This window comes from Eretmochelys imbricata, chromosome 16, assembly GCF_965152235.1.
Source record: "Eretmochelys imbricata isolate rEreImb1 chromosome 16, rEreImb1.hap1, whole genome shotgun sequence".
Classification (NCBI taxonomy): domain Eukaryota; kingdom Metazoa; phylum Chordata; order Testudines; family Cheloniidae; genus Eretmochelys; species Eretmochelys imbricata.
Window position 1 is genome coordinate 25,409,145 of NC_135587.1, and position 21,903 is coordinate 25,431,047.

A 21,903-nucleotide genomic window follows, 5' to 3' on the forward strand; every position below is an offset into this window, starting at 1 on the left:
AAGATTAACTTAGTGCTCAGAGCACAGCAAGGAATGCAAACTTTTTGCTTCTGAGTATGGCTGAAAGCGGATCTGGAAAATATCGGACCCTCCATATTCTGTTCTTGTCACCAGTTTAACGGGGTGGGGGGAGCTAATGAGGGTTTCTGCAAACCTCAGCCTGTGTGAGACATGTAATGCAAAACGGAGGGGAGTAGGCTGTCTGAGAGAGCAGCAAAGTGCTCCCCAGGGGTACAGCTGCAATTGTTATTAAGAGCCTCCCCCAAGGACATCTCTGCTCCTTGTCAGACATGTGCCCCAGCACCCAGTGTAGTGCTGGGGAAAGCGGCCAGCTTGCCGGCCATGGAGTCGCAAACCCTCTGTGCTCAAACAGCACCCACCTCCCACACTGCCTGGCCAGGGACCCCACCCCACGGGGGCACCAAGGGCCATGCAAGCCTGGGCTGCAGCTGAGCCTGCCAGTGAAGGGGCAGCCAGTGATTCCTGGATGGAGCCCCAGCAAAGCCATTTCATGCTGGCTAGAAGTAGCACCAGATGGCAACAAATGGTCTCTGCCAACCCAGCTCACACAGCTGAGCCAGTGATCAGCTCGGTCCTGTTCCTGGGCCCCAGCACCAGCTCCTCAGCACGGCCAGCTCTCTTGTACAGTGGACTATTGCCAGGAAGAGCGTGTAAGCCGTAACCTCCCCTCCGACACCCCTCCCACCGCGAACAGTGGAGAGTCCAGATCTACATAGTGCCACAGAGAAGGAAAGGGGATGTAGCTTTGCCAGTGCTAACTCCCCTGCTGCCCCCAGGCTTGTCTCTCTGGGAATCAAGGTACCAAGTACTGTCCAGCCTGTCCCTTGGCACCTGCCTCTATTGGGAAGGGCAGTGGGAGCCGTGCACCAAGTAGGACCATGTTATGGATAAAACAGCTGAGCCCACCGTTTTCCTTGTTGGCAGGAGCATCTTCCCAGCCAGCTCTGCCCCCCTTTGCCATCAGCAAAGCAGCCCGGGCACTCTGAGCTGTGAATATAGCAGCTGCCTTGGAGTGGGAGGGTCCTTTCCAGCTCTTGATCTGCCTATGTTCTCATACACAGCACAGCAGTCATGGGGCTCCTGCTTAAAGCACTTGAAGGAGCCCTGTCTCCCCAAGCCTCTCAGCTCCTGGGAGCTAGCTGAGGGTTTTATCATCCATATACAGGTGGCGGAAGGGAGGCACAGAGGGGCTTGCCCATGGTCACAGAGCATGCCGCTGACCTGGCGGAGTGGCAGCTAGCACTCAGGCATTCCCCACAGTAGCCCCTGATGCAGCCTGCACTACACAGGGGGCCGGGTGCTTTGCACACAAAGCTAGATGTGGCCACTGCCCCAAGGAGCCCCTGTCTGAGATTGACAGGAGCATTGCAAAACATTAAAGAGAGAGGTACCTGGTGGTGGCCTGCAATGACCACGCTGCCCAGCTTCAGGGCAGCCCTGGTGGGTTCCAGGCTGGAGGGAGCGGCAGCTGGCCTGGCATGGGATGGGCAAAGGGGAGGGAATAGCAGGGCTCCAGGAAGGGAAGAAAGTTGCCCTCGGATTAACCATGGAGGTTGCAGCTGAGCTAACAAATGGCATTAACCCAGGCCAGTCAGAAACATGAAGTGCTCAGCATCTCTCCTGCCTCCAACTGTTAACAGCTGTTACCACCATTTCCCCACACGCCGGTGGGAACAGCCAGGTACGTGCCGGGCAATGGCCAGCCAAGCCCCCACTCCGTGCAGGGCTGCCGCGACCCCACCTGTGGGAAACATCCCTTTTCTGCTCTGAACACAGAGGCGCCCTCTGGTCCTGGCAGGAGCTCGCCTTGAAACACGAGCTGAGATTTGATTAGCAGCCTCAGCAAGAAGAGCTGTGCGGTGGGTTCCTGGTCAGTGCGTTAGGCATCTGGGGCTGCGAATGCCACACGGTGGCCATACTCTGCACTTTCAAAGGCCAGGTGACCCTCTCCTCTTTCAAACCCTGGCCCGAGAGAGGCACTCATTCACTCCCTTGCCAGGGTGCTGCCCAGGCAGCAGGATCCTCGCAGCAATGGTGACAACTCAACAAGTGTCTCTTTCCCCCAACAGGGCGGCTTCTGTCCTGCATTATGCAGCCAAGGGAATTCAAACACAAATCGGCCAGAATTAAAAAAACACCACGGGACGCAAAACTTTTCCAGCTGTTGGGACTTGCTCCTGAGGGAGCATGGTGCACCAGACACCCTGAATCCAGCCTCACCCACTGCCAGGGAGGATAATGAGAGACAAGTACCCGAGGCTTGTTCGTGCTACACTGCACAGGTTGGTGGCAGCAGGGATTGGACCTGGGACAGCTGATTTCAGAAACAACTTCCTCCGGCTTGAGCTGTTAGCCAGGGCTTCAGACGACTCAGCAACCTCTATATGTGCCCTACCCGTCGCTAGCATGGGGACAGAGCGCCGCGCTCAGCAGGCCACGTTGTTTCCTGTTCTGTGAACGGAATACTTGGGAAAGTGACCCACTGATGGAATCCAGGCCGGGGGCGTCAAAGCCAAAGCAAAACCAGTCACCACAAATGACTGGGGGAGACCAGCAAACTCACGTCATTTGGAATGTCGGGTGCATCTGCAGGGTTGGGGGAGCTTTGTCTGCTCTGCTCATTGAAACGTGACCGTACTAATTGTGATGGGCTGGGATTGCCACAGGCAGGGGTAGGGGCCAGCAAAGAAGCCATGAGGACTTTTCAATTCATGACACCAAACAGAAACTGAAAATGTTTGGTTTCTACATTGTGAAAGGACATGACTCAGAGCCTGGCTACGCTGGAGCGGACTGGATCACGGCACAGCGAGGAGGGGGCGACAGGGGAAAGCGTCATCCTCTGGCCCGGAAAAGACTGGGCAGGGTTTGGTAGTACACGTGGGTTCCTTAGTAAGTGGAGGAGCTGCAAGCTTATTCACTCGGGCCCCTTGGGTCTAAAGCCCCTTCTGGCTGTGAGCTCATTAGCTCTTCTCAGCTGAACAAACTTAGGCCTGGTTAGCAGTGGGATCGGGGATGCCCCGGTGGAATGCTGATGGAGGAGCTGTCTTTCAGATGACTCATAAAACAGAGACTGTGGCCATTTAATGGGGTACTGTCCGTGGTGTCCAGGCCAAATTCTAGTCTAACCCACCGCTTCCTGGCCAGCCAAAGTACCCATGTCATTGCCGCTGGAGAACGCAGCTGTCCGTTCCCCTCCTAAGCAGAGCCATTGTGCAGTGCTCTTGGTGCAGACAAATGCCCTGCTTCAGCAAGTCTTTCCTTCTAAGGTGAGTAGCTTGCAGCTCTCATTCATGCTTGTCAAGGTCAATCCATTCCCTGGAGCAACACCACAGTTTGGTGGCACGAAAGTTTTGCATTATGAAAAGTACTAAGGAGGGGATGGGCGTGGCTGCTCAGGTAGGTTCCTCAGGTTGTCTCTGTGCTTCCAGTTTCTTCTCCCTGGATGTGGTATGTTTGCTGGTACAGGATCTGCCTAGGCTGCCTGCAGCTTGCAGGGTTGCAGTCACTCTGCAGTTTGGTTCTCTCCCCTGGGACCTAGTTGCCTTTTCCAAGCCTGGTGTTTTCCAGAAATCCATTAGCAAGGAAACTCCTTGGAAGAGAAGGGCTGAGAGGGGCCTGGGGTTTTGAGGTTAGCTGGTAAATAATAAACCCACCCAAATTTGGAACCTTCCCGCTCTAAGGGACCCCTGGGCTCGGCCCCAGCTAGCAACACATGGTGTTGACGGATGCTGCCCTCGCGTCACTGAATCCATTCCATGGGCCTGTAGGAAGGGTTCCACAGCCCAAGATCATCACCGCTGCCAGGAGCTGCTACGCTGGCTTCCAGGAACTCCAGGCTTGTTTTCCTCCTAATTCATCAAACAGGAACCCTGTGCTATTGAGACCCTGGATCCATGCAGGAAGGCTGTGATTTTACTATTATCCATGTGATTCCTTGGGCTGGCTTCCCCATGACTCCCTGGCAGCTGGAGCGCTGACAGTGTCTGCAGCCAAGAAGCATTCTGAGGGCTGAGCACCAAGCCCTGAGCTGACTAGAAACGGCTCATTCAAATCAATGTGGCAGGGAGCAGGCACAAGCCAACCAGGGGCAGCTGCACTAGGTAAGCTGCTGGGGGCTGCTCACAAACTTCCTTCCTACAGAGTATCTGTTGCATTGCCTGGCACGGGATGGACACAGCAGGACTTGCCGCCATTTTGGGGCACTACAGGCCCTGACTAGTCCTTCCTTGAGCCAGGTCACTGCCTACAGCACTGGTACTTTTTCGAAGGCTGGGCAGAGCGATGCAGGGTGGCAGCCCACACACCTGGTCCTGTTCTGTCACTCCTTGGCCCTCTCACTCCTGCCCTGCGCCCCGCCGGAGCCCTGAATCCTTCCGTACCAGACACTGCTGCCTCCATGGAGCCAGTAACATCAAGCCACCAGCCTAAGCAGTGACTCTGTACCCGGATTTAGAAAGAAATAAGCCTGCACGGCCCTCGGCTAACTCCATCTTCTATCTCCAGTGCATTTAGTGTCTGGTTTGCCTCTCTGGGTCAGAGCCTGAGTCCAGACAGAGCACACATGCCGCTCACGCTTAACAATGCAGCCGCGCAGGGGAGCCGCAGACTGGAGAAGCTGGTTTCACCAGTGAGATTCACTTGCTAGCAGCAGGAGATGGTGGGTCTGTATGAAGCTCTGGGGCAGCTGTTCATATACCTGGAAAGGTAGAGAGAGGGTGTGTGTGCACGCGTGCACTGCTTTCCAACATCCGTGGGGTGGTTCCCACAGAGGGCTCTGTAGACTGGAAGAGTAAAGGCAAAAATCAGGGCCTCAGATAACTTCACCCTTGCCTTTACCCAAGGATCTCAAAGTGTCTTGCAGACGTTCATCCAGCCCCACGGAACACCTATAGCGTTATCCCTACTGCAGCTGAGCCAGAGGAAAGTTAAGTGACTTGCCGAGGGTTTCATAACAAACCAAAGGCAGGGAGGGAATGCTTCCAGCCCCTTCCTTCCCCACCCCCATTCTAACCATTAGACCCCACACTCACCCCGAGGCCCTAAAAAAGAGGATTTTTCATAGCATCTTGGATGTGCAGCTTTTCATTAAGCACTTCCTAGTCTGACAGGGAATTAACTAAATCACTCAGCAGCCTTTGTGTAAGGGGAGCCGAAGGCCTGTGCTCTGCATAGATGGCGGGAGCCACAGCACAGGCTGAGCAGTAAGTTAGTGGCAGAACACGGATTGTATTCATGGCACCAGCAGGACTCAAATGGTGCATGGGACAAATCCTCCCCCAACAATCTGCTTGACAAGCCCTTCGAACAAAATGAGCCATTCAGGAAAGTGACCGGACTGCTGCCCTTGGCAGACCTGTGACTCAATGGCTGCATGGCAAGCAAGACGTGACATTTACCCTTCGCAGCACTGTGTACATTAACAACACAGTGATTGGTTGTCAGCTACGCTGCTCTGGGAGGCAAATTAGATGCTAGTTATATGCGTTCAGATGCTGACGCTTTCTCCCTTGCCCACATTTTGTGCAGTCAGCAATAAGAGCTGAGAGTAACTCACACATCGCAGTGATCTGATTTCTCACTTGGGTTCCTGCATTATCAGGCCAGCTAGAAGACCACTGAGGTGGGGAACTGAGTACAGTGAATCCTACATTATGTGCAGGATGGGTAGGAGGGTAACAGACCAGATTAAAGGGCCTCTCTCCTGGGAGACACTGGAGGACCATTGCTCCAGAACTTCCTGCCCCCGTGTGGGGTGAAAATGGGGTGGTAGGTGGTTTTAGGTTGTGTTTCCCCCAGACTCCATTGTTACTTGTTGGGGCATTCAGCCCAAGTGCCAACAGACATCAGAGAGCACAGGGAGGCAGCAGTGGGACTCAAGCTCTTCCTTCACCAAGCTGCTAGATATGTCATCAATCAGCACTGCAAGGCAGGCTCAGGCAGCCTGGCCATGGGGAAACCCACAGAGTGGAGGGGAGAGCGAGGCCGTCAGCAGAGCAGTGGGAGCCTCTCAGGGTGACCTGTAAATATGTGGGAGGAAAGAGCTTCCATCTGGCCTCTCGCAGAGGATTTGACTACTCTTTAGAGATGCAGCTGGGGGTCAGGCAGCCAGGCTGGGTGTCTCCAGCCTCTCCCATGCAGGGAAGCACCCTTAGACTTTTTGTTTTTTGACAGAAAATGGGATAATATTAGCAAACATCATGTTGCAATGTTCTGAACACGACTGTCTGCAGACACAGTGTGGTCGGAACTCACCATGGAGAACACAGCTTACAGTTTGCTGCTCCAGCTTATGTCCACTTGTTACTAGGAATAATGCTTTTGCTATTTCTACTGCACCTGCTAACAGTCCTGTGCACACAGGAAGGAGTTAATCCTCACACCCCCAGTGCTGGTTGGCACCCAGCTTCCCCACACGCATTGCACTTCTCCCTTGCGATGGCCAGTGCACCGGGCCTGACACCCTTCTACACCCAGACTAGCTGCAGGGTGTGGGTCAGAGCAGGCCTAGCCCTGGGACTGTCTGGAAAAGAGCTCAACTGAGGAACTGAGGATGGGGACAGGGCAGGAGAGTCCATACCAGATTAAAGGGCCTCTCTCCTAGGAGAGAGTGGAGGCCCATTGTTCTCTAACTTCCCTCCCCAGCTTCAGTGCTAATGCTGAGACACCGAGGGGCCCTGGGTGAAGCTTATGGGGACAAATCTACACCACACCCGCTCCTAGAAAGTGTGGACCCACTGGGTCCTGCACAGGGTCAGGAAGGGCAATTTCATATGGTGGGACTTCAGCTGAGCTATTCTTGATCTGAAGAAATCAAATTCTGAGAAGACACCCAGCCTGCTCTGAGGCAAACGCCCAGAACAAGGGAATCCCGAAGGATAACAGTGTGGGAAACGTTCAAAGAGCTGCTGTTCATTGCTTTAACAAGTGCAAACTCCCCTGCGTGGAGCAGAAGTAAAGCAGAAGCTGTAATGAAGACAGGTTCATTCCTGCACAGGTTCATTCCTGGGTGTGTGCGGGTGCAGAGGAGAACCTGCATTTGCAGAGAGTCAATTGCAAGGCTTACGATCACAGCCCTATTGTGGTGACAGTCACAGACAGCCTCTAGCTGGGGCAGTCAGCCCGCCTCTCTTTGGATTCCTAATCGGATCACCCTGGAAATAGCTTATTTATTGAAGTTGTGATTCCCCAGGAAATCTGCTTTAATGCTATGGAATGTCTTCAGTTACAGCGATAAAATAACCTGCTTCATGCTTGGAAAACCTTCGTGCAAATCCTGGGTCCCATCAGCAATTTGCTCATGTGAACAACATCAGGAAGATCTCTGAATATCTGCCCATCTGGAACAGAGAGACTCACCCTGTGCGGGAAAAGGCTTCTGTTAGCTCCCCATTTATTTATCTTTAGTAAGATGGTTATTTGGGTACGTCAGTCATCTGTAAGTGTCTGAAGCATGTAGGCACCAAGGGGAAGGGGGGACATTCAGGGTGCTCTAGTAAAAGGTCACTAGGAGCAATGGGAAGAAAATGAGGAAAGGACAAACATAGGATGAGTTTCTGGCAGTTTCCCAGCAGTGAAATCTGCTAGGTGACTCCCTGGGGAAGTGGGAGCCAGGATATGGCACAACTCTGTTTCATGCTTAGAGCAGTGCTTGTAAAACACTCTGGGTTGCCCAGGTCAAGGGCCCAATCCTTGATCACTTTTGTGAGAATGCCCCAGGCTACAAAGATACTCAGTGTGTCCTCAATCACTCCATGGCTTCAGAGCTTACAGACTAGTGTGAACATTGTTAGGAGGGAGAAAGATGCTCTCAGCACCTAACTAGGCAGGGCCGGCTCTAGACTTTTTGCCGCCCCAACCTCTGAGAGCGCAACTGCCCAAGCCAAGAAAAAAAAAGGCCAGAATGCCGCCCCTGGAATTGCGCCGTCCCAAGCACATGCTTGCTTTGCTGGTGCCTAGAGCCGGTCCTGTAACTCAGAGTCAGGACTCCTGGGTTCTGTCCACTGCTTTCCTGGAGACCTGCTGCTTTGCCTGACAAGTCACACTCCCTATCAGTGTAGTAGGACAAGTACTGTGGGATTGGGAATTCAGTGCTACTTGTAAAGCATTTTGAGATCCTCCTGTTGAAGAGGTAACATGCTCGGCACAGCTTGACATGGTTAGTATATTGCTAAAATACCAGCTCAAACACTGTGTGCGTGAGTTTTGACCTTGGTTCTCAGCAAACTTCCTGTGGTTAGTAACTGAAATTCTGAGAAAAGAAAATCCACTTCCTAGGATCGAAATTCCTTTCCCAGGCAGTGCTTTTGGAAGAAAAAACAGGCTTTTGGAATGATGTATTGTACATCTCACCTGAAGCCAGGTAGAGATCCATCCCTTAACACCTCCAGATTCAGAGCTGGATCTAGCCAGAAGGGGAAAACTCAAGTTAGCTTCAGTTGCAGGTTACAGAATATTTGAGGCTGTAATGCTCTCTAGTGTCTTCTCCTTAAACTGCAGTTAATTAGGCTCCTGATGCAATTCTCTACAGAGCTATTTGGAGGACCAGGGGATTTACTACATGGTCACTCACAGCCTATCACAGAAGGAAGGATCTGAGGATGGATGGAGATCCCAGGAGGATATCGGGGGAAGAAAACCCAAAATACCTAGAATGAGCTGCCCGTGCCTCTCTGTCAGCTGTACCATTTCAAATCCCTTTAACTTCCAAGATCACTACCTAACCAGACACTATCTTCCTATGGCCCTCCCTAGCTGACAGCTTTGCTGCATACTTATTTGTCTAAAAAGCAACAGAATAACAGCCCTGCATTCCCATGCAGTATGATCTTACCAAAGCACTACATGCTAACAAACCCAGCTGCCAACTGACTGGCCTTTTAAGAGATAATGGATCCAGCCCCACCTGTGACTCGTTCAGGCCTCCTCCCAGGTGAGGAAAATTGGCATAGCCACATGACAGAGGGGTCATGTTGTTAAACCAATCCAAACATGGAGATAAAAGAGAAGGAGGCCCCCCAAAAGGGGGAAGAGAACAGAGTGGAAAGGGGTGGGTGCAGTGCTATCATATTGGTCCTAACTATATAGAGAGTCGAGGAGGTGGTCACATCTTTTATTTGACCAGCTTTGGTGGGTGAGAGGCACTTTTGAGCTTACACTGAGCAGTTCTTTGGGTTGAAAGGGGACAACCTGGAGAAGCTGAGTGAGGGTTGCAGCTGACCTGAATTTTAAGCAGAGACCCCACGAGGAGGGCTGTGGGGCTCCTGGCCTAAGGGGTAGAAGCCCCTGGGAATTCTTTTCCATAGACTCTAGAAAGAGGGCTATAGGATCCCTGAACCCCTGTGAACAGGGAGCTGGACTTGAGAGGCAAAGGAGAAAATTGATTTGCTGTAACATGAATAAATTATACCCCATAAAAGTACAGGGAAGGGGGAAGCTTGGTTTAAAGTGCTCTGGCCCGGAGGTGAATTTTTTCCCAGGCCCTGAGAAAACTGGGGGCAGGGTGCCTGCAGGGCGATGAGGGGGTGCCCAGAGATGGCTCCCTGCTGCAGCCAGCATTAGCCTCATCCTACACATAGGTAAGTTGAGGAGCAGTGAGGCAAAATTACCTGCCCACAGCTACACACTAAGTCCCTGGTGAAGCCAGTCTCCTGGTGCTGTACTTAATCCACCAAACCATGCACCTTCAAACCAGGGATCTGAGTGCTTTACAAGCAGTAGGTTTAATGGGAATTCTGCCATCGACTTCAGCAGGGCCAGACTTTCATCCATTCGCTACTGCAAAGGATTAATGTGATCGAACTGATTCACTCTCAGACGTATGGAGGTTCTGAATATGTACATTCACCAGATCCTGGAAACAGCTGTTAGAACTGCTCCAAGAATGAAGACCTATTTATGTTTTGTGCAGACTAATGTGCAACCAGGAGTTGTCTGTATGACATTCTCTAACTGGTAGCTTTCCCTGGGAATCAAAACCCTGAAGGTGTTTTTCTAAAATGAAAGGGGAAGGCAACCTGGAGTTGCTAATCTACCAGCCAGTTTGTAGAGGAATGCAAACTCGCTCCCCTGTAACTACGGAGACAGCCAGGCTGCCTCTGTACACAGCAACAAGAACCATTTCCAAACATGAGCTGCCCCAGATCAGCTCTGGGCCTCCTGAAAGAGGCTACTGCGTATGCTGAGAAACAGCAGCGAGCCCCACCCCAACACAGGGAGCAGGCTGTGGGGACAGCAAAGACTGACAGCTGAGCAAAATTGGCTCTCCCACCAAACCAGCCAGTCCTGCCAGCCCAGGCTAAGATGTGGGGGAATCTCTCAGAATGTTTTGCAGTGATGGATGTAGGTTGGGGAGTGTGGGAAACAAAGCATTCAAAGAAGGGGGAAAGTTCTTCTAGGGAGATGGGAAGAGGGCTTCTCCCTGCAAACCTGTTTTGAAAACACTTTCAAAGGCAAAGACAAAATGTGAGGATGTTCTCTGAGCCAGGAATGAATGCCAGCCCTGCTAGGGATGGCTTAGCAGAGCCAAGAAAGGGAGGAGTGTTGCAGCAGACAGGCAGGGGAATCCTTCCATCCATGTGAACATACACGTTTGTCAGGACAGAGATCTGGAAAGCAAAGCCCTAGGGCAGCTGGAGTGGTCTTCCTGATAACACCATCCTGGCCACTATGGATGTAGAAGCCCTCTACACCAACATTCCACACAAAGATGGACTACAAGCCGTCAAGAACACTATCCCCGATAATGTCACGGCTAACCTGGTGGCTGAACTTTGTGACTTTGTGCTTACCCCTAACTATTTTACATTTGGGGACAATGTATACCTTCAGATCAGCGGCACTGCTATGGGTACCCGCATGGCCCCACAGTATGCCAACATTTTTATGGCTGATTTAGAACAACGCTTCCTCAGCTCTCGTCCCCTAAAGCCCCTACTCTACTTGCGCTATATTGATGACATCGTCATCATCTGGACCCATGGAAAAGAAGCCCTTGAGGAATTCCATCATGATTTCAACAACTTCCATCCCACCATCAACCTCAGCCTGGTCCAGTCCACACAAGAGATCCACTTCCTGGACACTACAGTGCTAATAAACAATGGTCACATAAACACCACCCTATACCGGAAACCTACTGACCGCTATTCCTACCTACATGCCTCCAGCTTTCACCCTGACCACACCACACGATCCATCGTCTACAGCCAAGCTCTGCGATACAACCGCATTTGCTCCAACCCCTCAGACAGAGACAAACACCTACAAGATCTCTGTCAAGCTTTCTTACAACTACAATACCCACCTGCAGAAGTGAAGAAACAGATTGATAGAGCCAGAAGAGTTCCCAGAAGTCACCTACTACAGGACAGGCCTAACAAAGAAAATAACAGAACGCCACTAGCCATCACCTTCAGCCCCCAACTAAAACCCCTCCAACGCATTATTAAGGATCTACAATCTATCCTAAAGGATGACCCAACACTCTCACAAATTTTGGGAGACAGGCCAGTCCTTGCCTACAGACAGCCCCGCAACCTGAAGCAAATACTCACCAACAACCACATACCACACAACAGAACCACTAACCCAGGAACTTATCCTTGCAACAAAGCCCGTTGCCAACTGTGCCCACATATCTATTCAGGGGACACCATCACAGGGCCTAATAACATCAGCCACACTATCAGAGGCTCGTTCACCTGCACATCCACCAATGTGATATATGCCATCATGTGCCAGCAATGCCCCTCTGCCATTTACATTGGTCAAACTGGACAGTCTCTACATAAAAGAATAAATGGACACAAATCTGATGTCAAGAATTATAACATTCATAAACCAGTCGGAGAACACTTCAATCTCTCTGGTCACGCAATCACAGACGTGAAGGTCGCTATCTTAAAGCAAAAAAACTTCAAATCCAGACTCCAGCGAGAAACTGCTGAATTGGAATTCATTTGCAAATTGGATACTATTAATTTAGGCTTAAATAGAGACGGGGAGTGGCTAAGTCATTATGCACGGTAGCCTATTTCCCCTTGTTTTTTCCTCCCCCCGCCCCCCCAACGTTCTGGTTAAACTTGGTTTTAAACTTAGAGAGTGGATTTAAACTTGGAGAGTGGTCAGTTTGGATGAGCTATTGCCAGCAGGAGAGTGAGTTTGTGTATGTGTGTGTGTCCCTGGGAAAAAGGGGGGGTGGTGAGAAAGCCTGGATTTGTGCTGGAAATGGCCCACCTTGATTATCATGCACATTGTGAAGAGAGTGGTCACTTTGGATGAGCTATTACCAGCAGGAGAGTGAGTTTGTGTGTGTGGTTTTTGGAGGGGGGTGATAGAACCTGGATTTGTGCAGGAAATGGCCCACCTTGATTATCATGCACATTGTGAAGAGAGTTGTCACTTTGGATGGGCTATTACCAGCAGGAGAGTGAGTTTGTGTGTGGGGGGGTGGAGGGTGAGAAAACCTGGATTTGTGCTGGAAATGGCCCAACTTGATAATCACTTTAGATAAGCTGTTACCAGCAGGACAGTGGGGTGGGAGGAGGTATTGTTTCATGATCTCTGTGTGTATATAATGTCTGCTGCAGTTTCCATGGTATGCATCCGATGAAGTGAGCTGTAGCTCACGAAAGCTTATGCTCAAATAAATTGGTTAGTCTCTAAGGTGCCACAAGTCCTCCTTTTCTTTCTGCTCAGATGCACTCCATCATTAGACAGCAAGGGGGCACACAGCTGCCTCATACACTGTAGGGCTTTAGATTTCACATGGTACTAGCATGGTTAATTAACGCAACACTGTCGCGCTAATACAAAGCTGTCAGCAGCCTCAACTGTATCTCTGTGCTAGGGCCATTCACAGCCCCTTCTCTTCATTAATGTGACACTGTCTGGTTTGTTACATTTCACACTCTGTTACCCACTTGGTATTTTCTGGGTCACTGCAAGGGTGGAGACTGTATGCTTCAGCCTTGATTCCAAGCAGGTTCTGTCAGGGCCTGGGACCACATGGCTATCCTGTGGGACACTCAGGTGAAGCAAAAAGAAAAGAAGCAGGCGCTCCTGCTGACTCTTGCATGTTTAAAACACCCAAAAGCCAGGGAAGATGTTTCATTTTTTGCAGATGGTGTTAAAGTAGTGGTGAGTACTTTTTCCTGTGCCCAAGGAAGGAAACAGCATCTTCCTGCCCCTTCAATTCAGAGCATTAATATTGTTTCTTCTGCTAATTTAAATGGCTGCTTAATGCACTGAAAGCTAATGTAAGTCCCCTGCACAGCAACAAAATCCCCTCACAGTATAGGGTTGGACTAGAAGACCCACTAGAGGCCCTGCTGAACATCCTCTGACCTGTTCTGATGTCAGTTTCCCAGAGGCATAAGGAACATCTTTGAAAGTGTAGCATGAGGTGCTATTTAACTCCTTGTAAAGCTGCAGGAATTTGCGAGGACCAGAAAACCCCCAGGGGAGGGGAAGCTAGCCTACTGCTGTTCACTTTTTTTCCCTCCAGTTAGGCCCGAGGCTCTTCGCGGGGCATGATATCCAAAGTTGTGACTTTTCGCTGAATGCTCAGTATCTGGTAACTAGACCTCAATTTCCTGTCATCATCTTCTAGCTACTGATATGTGAATGATATGCTAGTGATTTATAACATGATGAGACTCTTCAAATAGAAGATTCTATCCAGGTAGGCCTTTATGCTGTGCTCATTGCTAGAGGATCTGACAACCTTCATGTCCAAGCCATTTTGCCAAAAGTGCACCATTCTGAGGCTTGCACTGCATCCAGAAATGTTTAGATTTTCATTTGCAATACCAGCATGAACTTGTGATATTTTCTTTTATTGATAGGCAATTGGTTCCAGGGATTATACAATTAGTCTGGAATTTGCCTACACACATCAAGACAAACCCCTAGTAGGACATCAGGGCAACATTAGCTGTGTTTGCTTTGCTGTATCAGGAATGCTGGTAAGAGCTACTAGACTCCTCTCTAGATTACTTTGCTGTTATGGTTTATCATTAACATTTTATTGTGCACATGCAGGATGCTTTATAAAACAAGTACCCTGGCCCAGGCACAGTACAATAAGGCAAAATGAACCCCCCCCGCTCAGATATGAGATTAGCAGCTATTATGGCAGGTCTCCTTCCCATATTAAACAATAGAGCAGCTGGATCCACCTAACAGGGTGATACCATAATGCAGTGCTGGGGGACAGTGTTGTAACTTTGGCATGGATTTTAGCACACCCTAGACAAGCCTTTACCCTCGTTAAAATTTATTTCGGCCTATGAATCCTTCAGAACTACTGAGAGCAGCATGCATTAAGGAGAATCTTCTCCCTGAATTCAGTAGGAGGTGGATCAGCCCTTATGACAGAGTGGGAGTAGCATAAGGCTGACCCACCGCTCTGTAAACTTCACCCATGGGCTAAACTGGGACTTAGTTGATTAAGGACTGGGTGCTTAGCCAGTTAACAAGGGAATTCAGCTTTTATCATCTGCAGAGGGTTAAGCAGCATACGGAAAGGGAGAGGAAAAGGATGGCTAAAGAAGCCCAAGATCTCAGAGGTGAGATCTCAAACATTAAGGTCAGAAGGGACCATTATATTCATCTAGTCTGACCTCCTGCACAATGCAGGCCACAGAATCTCACCCACCACTCCTGCAATGAACCTCTCACTTCTCTCTGAGCTATTGAAGTCCTCGAATCATGGTTTAAAGACTTCAAGGTGCGGAGATTCCTCCAGAAAGTGACCCGTGCCCCATGCTGCAGAGGAAGACAAAAAAAACCCCAGGGCCTCTTCCAATCTGCCCTGGGGGAAAATTCCTTCCCGACCCCAAATATGGAGATCAGCTGAACCCTGAGCATGTGGGCAAGACTCACCAGCCAGATACCCAGGAAAGAATTCTCTGTAGCAACTCAGATCCCCCCCATCTAACATTGGTCCTATTTACCATGAATAGTTAAAAGATCAATTAATTGCCAAAATCATGTTATCCCATCATACCATCTCCTCCATAAACTTATCGAGTTTAATCCTGAAGCCAGATAGGTCTTTTGCCCCCACTGCTTCCCTTGGAAGGCTGTTCCAGAACTTCACTTCTCTGATGGTTAGAAACCTTCGTCTAATTTCAAGTCTAAACTTCCTGTTGGCCAGTTTATATCCATTTGTTCTTGTATCCACATTGGTACTGAGCTTATGTAATTCCTCTCCCTCTCTGGTATTTATCCCTCTGATATATTTATAGAGAGCAATCATGTCTCCCCTCAACCTTCTTTTGGTTAGGCTCAACAAGCCAAACTCCTTAAGTCCCCTTTCATAAGACATGTTTTCCATTCCTCGGATCATCCTAGTAGCCCTTCTCTGTACCTGTTCCAGTTTGAATTCATCCTTCTTAAACATGGGAGACAAGAACTGCAGACAGTATTCCAGATGAGATCTCACCGGTGCCTTGTAGAACGGTACTAACTCCTCCTTATCTCTACTGGAAATACCTCACCTGATGCATCCCAAGGCCGCATTAGCTTTTTTCACGGCCATATCACATTGGCGGCTCATAGTCATCCTGTGGTCAACCAATACTCCAAGGTCTTTCTCCTCCTCCGTTACTTCTAATTGATGCTTCCCCAGCTTATAACTAAAATTCCTGTTATTAATCTCTAAATGCATGACCTTACACTTCTCACTATTAAATTTCATCTGATTACTCCAGTTTACAAGATCATCTAGATCCTCCTGTATGATATCCCGGGCCTTCTCTGAATTGGCAATACCTCCCAGCTTCGTGTCATCCTCAAACTTTATTAGCACACTCCCGCTTTTTGTACCGAGCTCAGAAATAAAAAGTTTAAATAAGATTGGTCCCAAAACTGATCCTTGAGGAACTCCACTGGTAACCTCCCTCCAGCCTGACAGGTCACCTTTCAGTGGGATCCGCTGTAGTCTCCCTGTTAACCAATTCCTTATCCACCTTTCAATTTTCATATTGATTCCCCCATCTTTTCCAATTTAACTAATAATTCCCCATGTGGCACTGTATCAAATGCCTTACTGAAATCTAGGTAATTTAGATCCCCTGCGTTTCCTTTGTCTAAAAAATCTGTTACTGTCTCAAAGAAGGAGTTTGGCACGATCTACCTTTTTTAAAACCATGTTGTATTTTGTCCCATTTACCATTGACCTCAATGTCCTTAACTACTTTCTCCTTCAAATTCTTTTCCAAGACCTTTCATACTACAGATGTAACTACAGCCCTGTTAGTTTGACCCGGATCACCTTTTTTCCTTTCTTAAAAATAGGAACTATGTTAACAATTCTCCAGTTATATGGTACAACCCCTGAGTTTACAGATTCATTAAAAATTCTTGCTAATGGGCTTGCAATTGTGTGTGCCAATTCTTGGATGAAGATTATCCGGGCCCCCTGATTTAGTTTCATTAAGCTGTTTGAGTTTTGCTTCTACTTCGGATATGGTAATATCTACCTCCATAGCCTCATTCCCATCTGTCATGCTACCATTATCCCTAAGATCCTCATTAAAGACTGAGGCAAAGTATTTGTTTAGATATTGGGCCATGCCTAGATTATCCTTAACCTCCACTCCATCCTCAGTGTTTAGTGGTCCCTCTTCTTTCTTTGTTTTCTTCTTATTTATATGGCTATAGAACCTTTTACTATTGGTTTTAATTCCCTTTGCAAGGTCCAACTCTACTTGACTTTTAGCCTGTCTCACTTTATCCCTACATGTTCTGACCTCAATAAGGTAGCTTTCCTTGCTGATCCCTCCCATCTTCCACTCCCTGTATGCTTTCTGCATTTTCTTAATCACCACTCTGAGATGCTTGCTCATCCAGCTTGGTCTACGACTCCTGCCTATGAATTTTTTCCCTTTTCTTGGGATGCAGGCTTCCGACAGCTTCTGCAGCTTTGATTTAAAGTAATCCCAGGCCTCCTCTGCCTTTAGATCCATAAATTCTTCAGTCCAATCCACTTCCCTAACTAATTTCCTTAATTTTTGAAAGTCAGCCCTTTTGAAATCAAAAACCCTAGTCGCAGATTTATTTTTGTTTATCCTTCCGTTCAGTTTGAACTGAATTGGCTCATGATCACTTGAATCAAGGTTGTCCCCTACAACCATTTCTTCTATGAGGTCCTCACTACTCACCAAAACCAAATCTAAAATGGCATTCCCTCTTGTCGGTTCAGCAACTACTTGATTCAGCTATTGCATCTAGGAAAATCTGAGCCCTATTGTTATTACTAGCACTTGTCCTCCAGCCTATATCTGGGAAGTTAGTCTCTCATGATCATGCAGTTTCCATTAGTATTTACTTCATTAAAAACATTAAAGAGGCCTCTATCCATATCCAAATTAGATCCCGGAGGTCTATAGCAACCCCAAGCACTATCACAGGAAAGGCTCTAGTAGTTTTCTTCCCCAACGTGATTTCTGCCCAGATGGACTCTGTCTTATCCATTCCATCGCTTCTTATTTCTTTACGTTCTACCACCTCACTGATATACAATGCTACTCCCCAACCTTTACAGTGGTCTTTCCTAAACGGCACATACCCTTCAATACCTGTAGTTCAGTCATGACTACTATTCAGAAGGAGGCCAATTGCAATGAGCTTTCAAGCCACACTTGAACACCTGTTGAAAGTGAGGTGAATCTCCACATAATAGCCTAAGCATTACTATCAATGCTAGTAATTTTTAAGCATGAATTGTATGCCAGATGGTTTAGAATGACATAACACCATCAATGGCTGTATAGACATTTTTACTGGATATACTGGGGTTCATCTGAGCAACAACAGTCAGGAGTTCCAGCTGTAGAGTCACTGCTCAAAAAGAGGCAGAGAGAAGGAACCTCACTATGCTAATTTACCTGTACAGTGATCAGATCCTGCAGTGACTGACACTTGAGAAAAGCTTAAAATAGAAAAAGCTTCTCGAACTAGTAGACACACACTAATTCACTTTGAGAAGTCAGAAGTTAAATACTTCTGCCCCAAAACTTAAAAGCTTAGTGGATTCAGATATTTGCAAAGACTCACGTTTGCCTAAAACATTAGCATGTTCTTTAAAGAGGACACTACAGAAAACTAAACAGTTTTATAATGCAAATGGTGACAGAAATTAACTTTAGCATCTTCCAAGCTACACCAGCATAAGGCTCCCATGATCTCTAACAGAATCATTTCTCTCCATAAAGTGTTATCGTGAGTTCTGAACTAAATCCATACTATGAAACAAGTATCTAGGCCTGTCAGTTTCCAAACAACTTGATGTTTAATGAGAAAAACTAGCCAATATAAGTGACAGATCCATAGTATGCAAAGGGTTTATGCCTTAACAGCAAACTTCCGGACTGGGTACAGCCGCTCTTTCCGCTGCTGTTTTTTGGTCTTCAAACTTTCTTCGTACTTATTTAATCTGCGGCGCATGGCACGAGTCTTCTTCGGCCGTAGGTCAAGAGGCTTGTACTTTTTGCCCTGTTTGCAGAAAAATAATAAATGAACTTCAAAAGCAGTTGTGTTTTTTTTTAAGCAGACTTTACTGAGCAGTGTGGATGCAGTGGCAAGGGTAATCTGCAAAGGATCTGGGTGTGTACAAGTACATAAAGCTGTCCTGCCTGTTGGTACTGCTCGGAGAGCAGGAGCTAAAATTTCCCTATGCTGTTCATGTGTAGGACATATACTTTGTCCACTAGGAAATGGCTTTACGCTACTCAACACCTGTGAGGGTACCAACTCTCAGTCACTACCAGCCATTTTACCAGACAGGACTGCAGCCTAAAGTTGGGTGATTCCTGATTTTATTAATCCCAGGAGTCTGCCAGGACCTCTGGAAGTATTCACTTGGTCACCTGCTCCAGATAATCCTGGTGTACAGCAAAGAATGTGGCCCATGAGAAATAACACCCTGCCTGAGGGGAAAAAGCGTTCCAATGTTCTCACTGACTTGATCCCTCAAGACTGCCAATCTTTACGAATGTATTTTCCAACAAAGCACTTACACCTGTGCCTACTGGAAAGCACACAAAGCCAGATAACAGAGTTACATGCTGTCCAGTAGAAGAATCCTTTAGCAAGAACAGATTCACACTGCATCTACTCAATTCAGAGCAGTGCTGGGTGTTAGTCTTGCAATAAACAGTATTTTGAGAAGGGACCATTATAACATGAGATTAATGTTACACTTTTCCCAAGATCTCATTTGAAGAATTATTCTTGCAGCTAGTTGGGTCTCTTGCCTCACAACTCTATCCACGTATCTGAAAATGGCCAGAAAGGAATGTAGGGTAGGGCCTAACGAAGTACAAAGTTCGGACTTACTTTGTAAAATTTCCTCAGGTTCTCTTTCTGGGTCTGGTTGATGACAGTCAGCACTCTGGCAATGGATTTGCGGACAACCCGGCTGCAGAGAGTAAAGAAACGTGTCTCAAAACACAGGCTTAAAACTAGCAAGTACTTTGCAAAATATGTAAGAGGAACTATAGAATCTGGATAATGGAGGCACTACTTGAGAATTATTTCTTACTATATTCAAGGCACAGTAATTATTTTACTCTTTTTTAACAATTAGAATCTTACTACCCTGGAGCTTCCCCTCTACCCAAACACTTAACTCCCCTTCTCCTGTCTAGTCCACATTTGTTTCCTCCTCTTCAATGCTACCTCCTCTCAGGACAAGGATGGTATTGCTACATCATATATCTCAAATGTGCCACATCACCGAGAAGCAGCCTGTTAGGTGAAGAAACTGCTACAGCAATATCAGTTGAAAGAAGTAATGCTCCCTTCGCCCTGCAACAGGCTAGCGTGTGCCCACACAGCATAGCCTATGCCTAGGGTTGGATGAGAGCTGAAGCACCTGTAGCCTAATGTAACCCTGGGCCAGGGGCCCTGGAGATTCCCCATCTTGAAGCACAGCACTGTGAGATCCGATAGGCGCAATGCAGTTACAGCACTGCAGCTTCACAGCCCCCACTGCCCCCCAGAGGCTCACGGCCAGGCCCCTAAGCGGGAGGCAGAGCTCGGACTTACATCTTGGACAGCTTGGAGGCGGCTCCGCCCGTCACCTTGGCCACCCGCAGCTGGGACAGCTCCACCTTTAGGTCATCCAGTTGCTTCAGCAGCTCCTCCTTCTTCTTCCCTCGCAGGTCACGGGCCTTGATCTTAGCCTGCCAAGAAGAGCGAGAGCGCCCCGCTCAGACCCCGGCCGGACCGCCTCCCAGAGCTCCCCCCGGGCCCAGCCGGCTGCCCCCTCAAAGCCGGGCCCCGGGCCTGTCCCCGTCCCCTTTCCCCGGGCCCAGCCGGCTGCCCCCTCAAAGCCGGGCCCCGGGCCCGTCCCCGTCCCCTTTCCCTGGGCCCAGCCGGCTGCCCCCTCAAAGCCGGGCCCCGGGCCCGTCCCCGTCCCCTTTCCCCGGGCCCAGCCGGCTGCCCCCTCAAAGCCGGGCCCCGGGCCCGTCCCCGGCCCCTTTCCCTGGGCCCAGCCGGCTGCCCCCTCAAAGCCGGGCCCCGGGCCCGTCCCCGTCCCCTTTCCCCGGGCCCAGCCGGCTGCCCCCTCAAAGCCGGGCCCCGGGCCCGTCCCCGGCCCCTTTTCCCGGGCCCAGCCGGCTGCCCCCTCAAAGCCGGGCCCCGGGCCCGTCCCCGGCCCCTTTCCCCGGGCCCAGCCGGCTGCCCCCTCAAAGCCGGGCCCGCCTCCCCCGAGGCCCAGTCCAGCCCGCCCCTCTCCCGCGCTTACCGCCCCTCAGAGCCCGGACCCAGCGGGGACCCAGGCACCCGGCGCGGCCTAGCCCCGGCGTCGGCCCCGCGGAGTCTCGGCGCCCCCGTTCCCGGCCCGCGCGAGGGAACAGCGGTGCTTCGGGGGGAGCGGCCGGGCCTCCGGACCCGCCCGGCCGCCAGGGCCGCCTCTCCCCGCGGATGGCTCCGGATTAGAGCTGCGAGGGGCCCCGGCCACAGAATCCACTCACCATGTCGCCAGCGGCTCGAGCGAAAGGACGGAAGCCGAAGGAGGCCAGATGTTAGAACGCGAAAGAGCCTGGCTGGGCGGGATCAACCAATCCGGTCTCACAGTGCAGGGGTGATGGGAGGAGCCGGCTCACCGCAACTCGCCCCCCGCAGACTCGCAGCGCAATGGTACAGCCCGCCCACAGAGAGCCCCGCCTCCCCGACTTAGAGGGGCGGGGCCAGGTGTCCTGGGGCTGCTGGCCCTGGGGGTCCAGAGTCGGTAGAACTTGCTCGTCTGTGCACTGGTGCTAATGTATAGCAATCCTAGCAATTGCTGCCCTTCTGATAAAATCAACCCCTACAATAACGACAGTAACTATTGCAAGTAATCAGTGATAAGCTGCCAAAATCTTAACAACGGGTTCCCTCCTCACCCCACGAGGGGGTCGCTGCCCACCCCCCGGGACTCCTGCCCCATCCAACCCCCCGCGTTCCTTGACGCCCCCCCAGGACCCCTGCCCCATCCTCCCCTGTCCCCTGACTGCCCCCAGAACCGGGCAGGAGGGTCTTGTGGGCCACCATAGTAGGTGCCCATCCCACCCCTAAGAGCCAGAGGGGCCTACCGGGGGGCAAGGTGGGGAGTCCCTGCGGTGCTTACCTGGGGCAGCTCCCAGAAAACATCAAGCAGGTCCCTCTGGCTCCTAGGGGCGGGGGAGCATAGCTGGGGGGAGCAGGCGCTTCCCCCACTGATCACATCAAAAGTGGCCCCTTAGGCGCCGACTCCATGGGTGCTCTGGGGCTGGAGCACCCATGGGGAATATTTGGTGGGTGCAGAGCACCCACCGGCAGCTCCCCGCGCCCGACCCCAGCTCATCTCACCTCCATCTCCACCCCTGAACGCACTGCCCTGCTCTGTTTCTC

The 21,903-nt window shown here is 50.1% G+C and overlaps 1 protein-coding gene and 1 long non-coding RNA gene across 2 annotated transcripts; both read right to left on the bottom strand.

Moving 5' to 3' along the window:
- Positions 1–7,205: 7,205 nt before the first annotated feature.
- Positions 7,206–8,422, bottom strand: LOC144276060 (uncharacterized). The gene is made up of 2 exons (XR_013348186.1): positions 8,374–8,422; positions 7,206–7,381 (listed from the first exon to the last, which is right to left on the bottom strand). It is a non-coding gene; the product is annotated as an uncharacterized LOC144276060 (long non-coding RNA).
- Positions 8,423–18,296: 9,874 nt separating this feature from the next.
- On the bottom strand, positions 18,297–21,144 carry RPL35 (ribosomal protein L35). Its single transcript, XM_077835928.1, has 4 exons — positions 21,006–21,144; positions 20,077–20,213; positions 19,366–19,447; positions 18,297–18,522 (listed from the first exon to the last, which is right to left on the bottom strand). Exons 1-4 carry the CDS (start codon positions 21,006–21,008, stop codon positions 18,373–18,375), a joined length of 372 nt encoding a protein of 123 aa, XP_077692054.1. The 5' UTR covers positions 21,009–21,144; the 3' UTR covers positions 18,297–18,372.
- Positions 21,145–21,903: the final 759 nt, after the last annotated feature.

Coding starts and splice junctions, on each gene's coding strand:
- RPL35 (XM_077835928.1), bottom strand. Junction 19,448..20,076: donor GCCTCCAAGCTGTCCAAGAT/GTAAGTCCGAGC, acceptor TACTCTCTGCAG/CCGGGTTGTCCGCAAATCCA. Junction 18,523..19,365: donor ACCTGAGGAAATTTTACAAA/GTAAGTCCGAAC, acceptor TTCTGCAAACAG/GGCAAAAAGTACAAGCCTCT.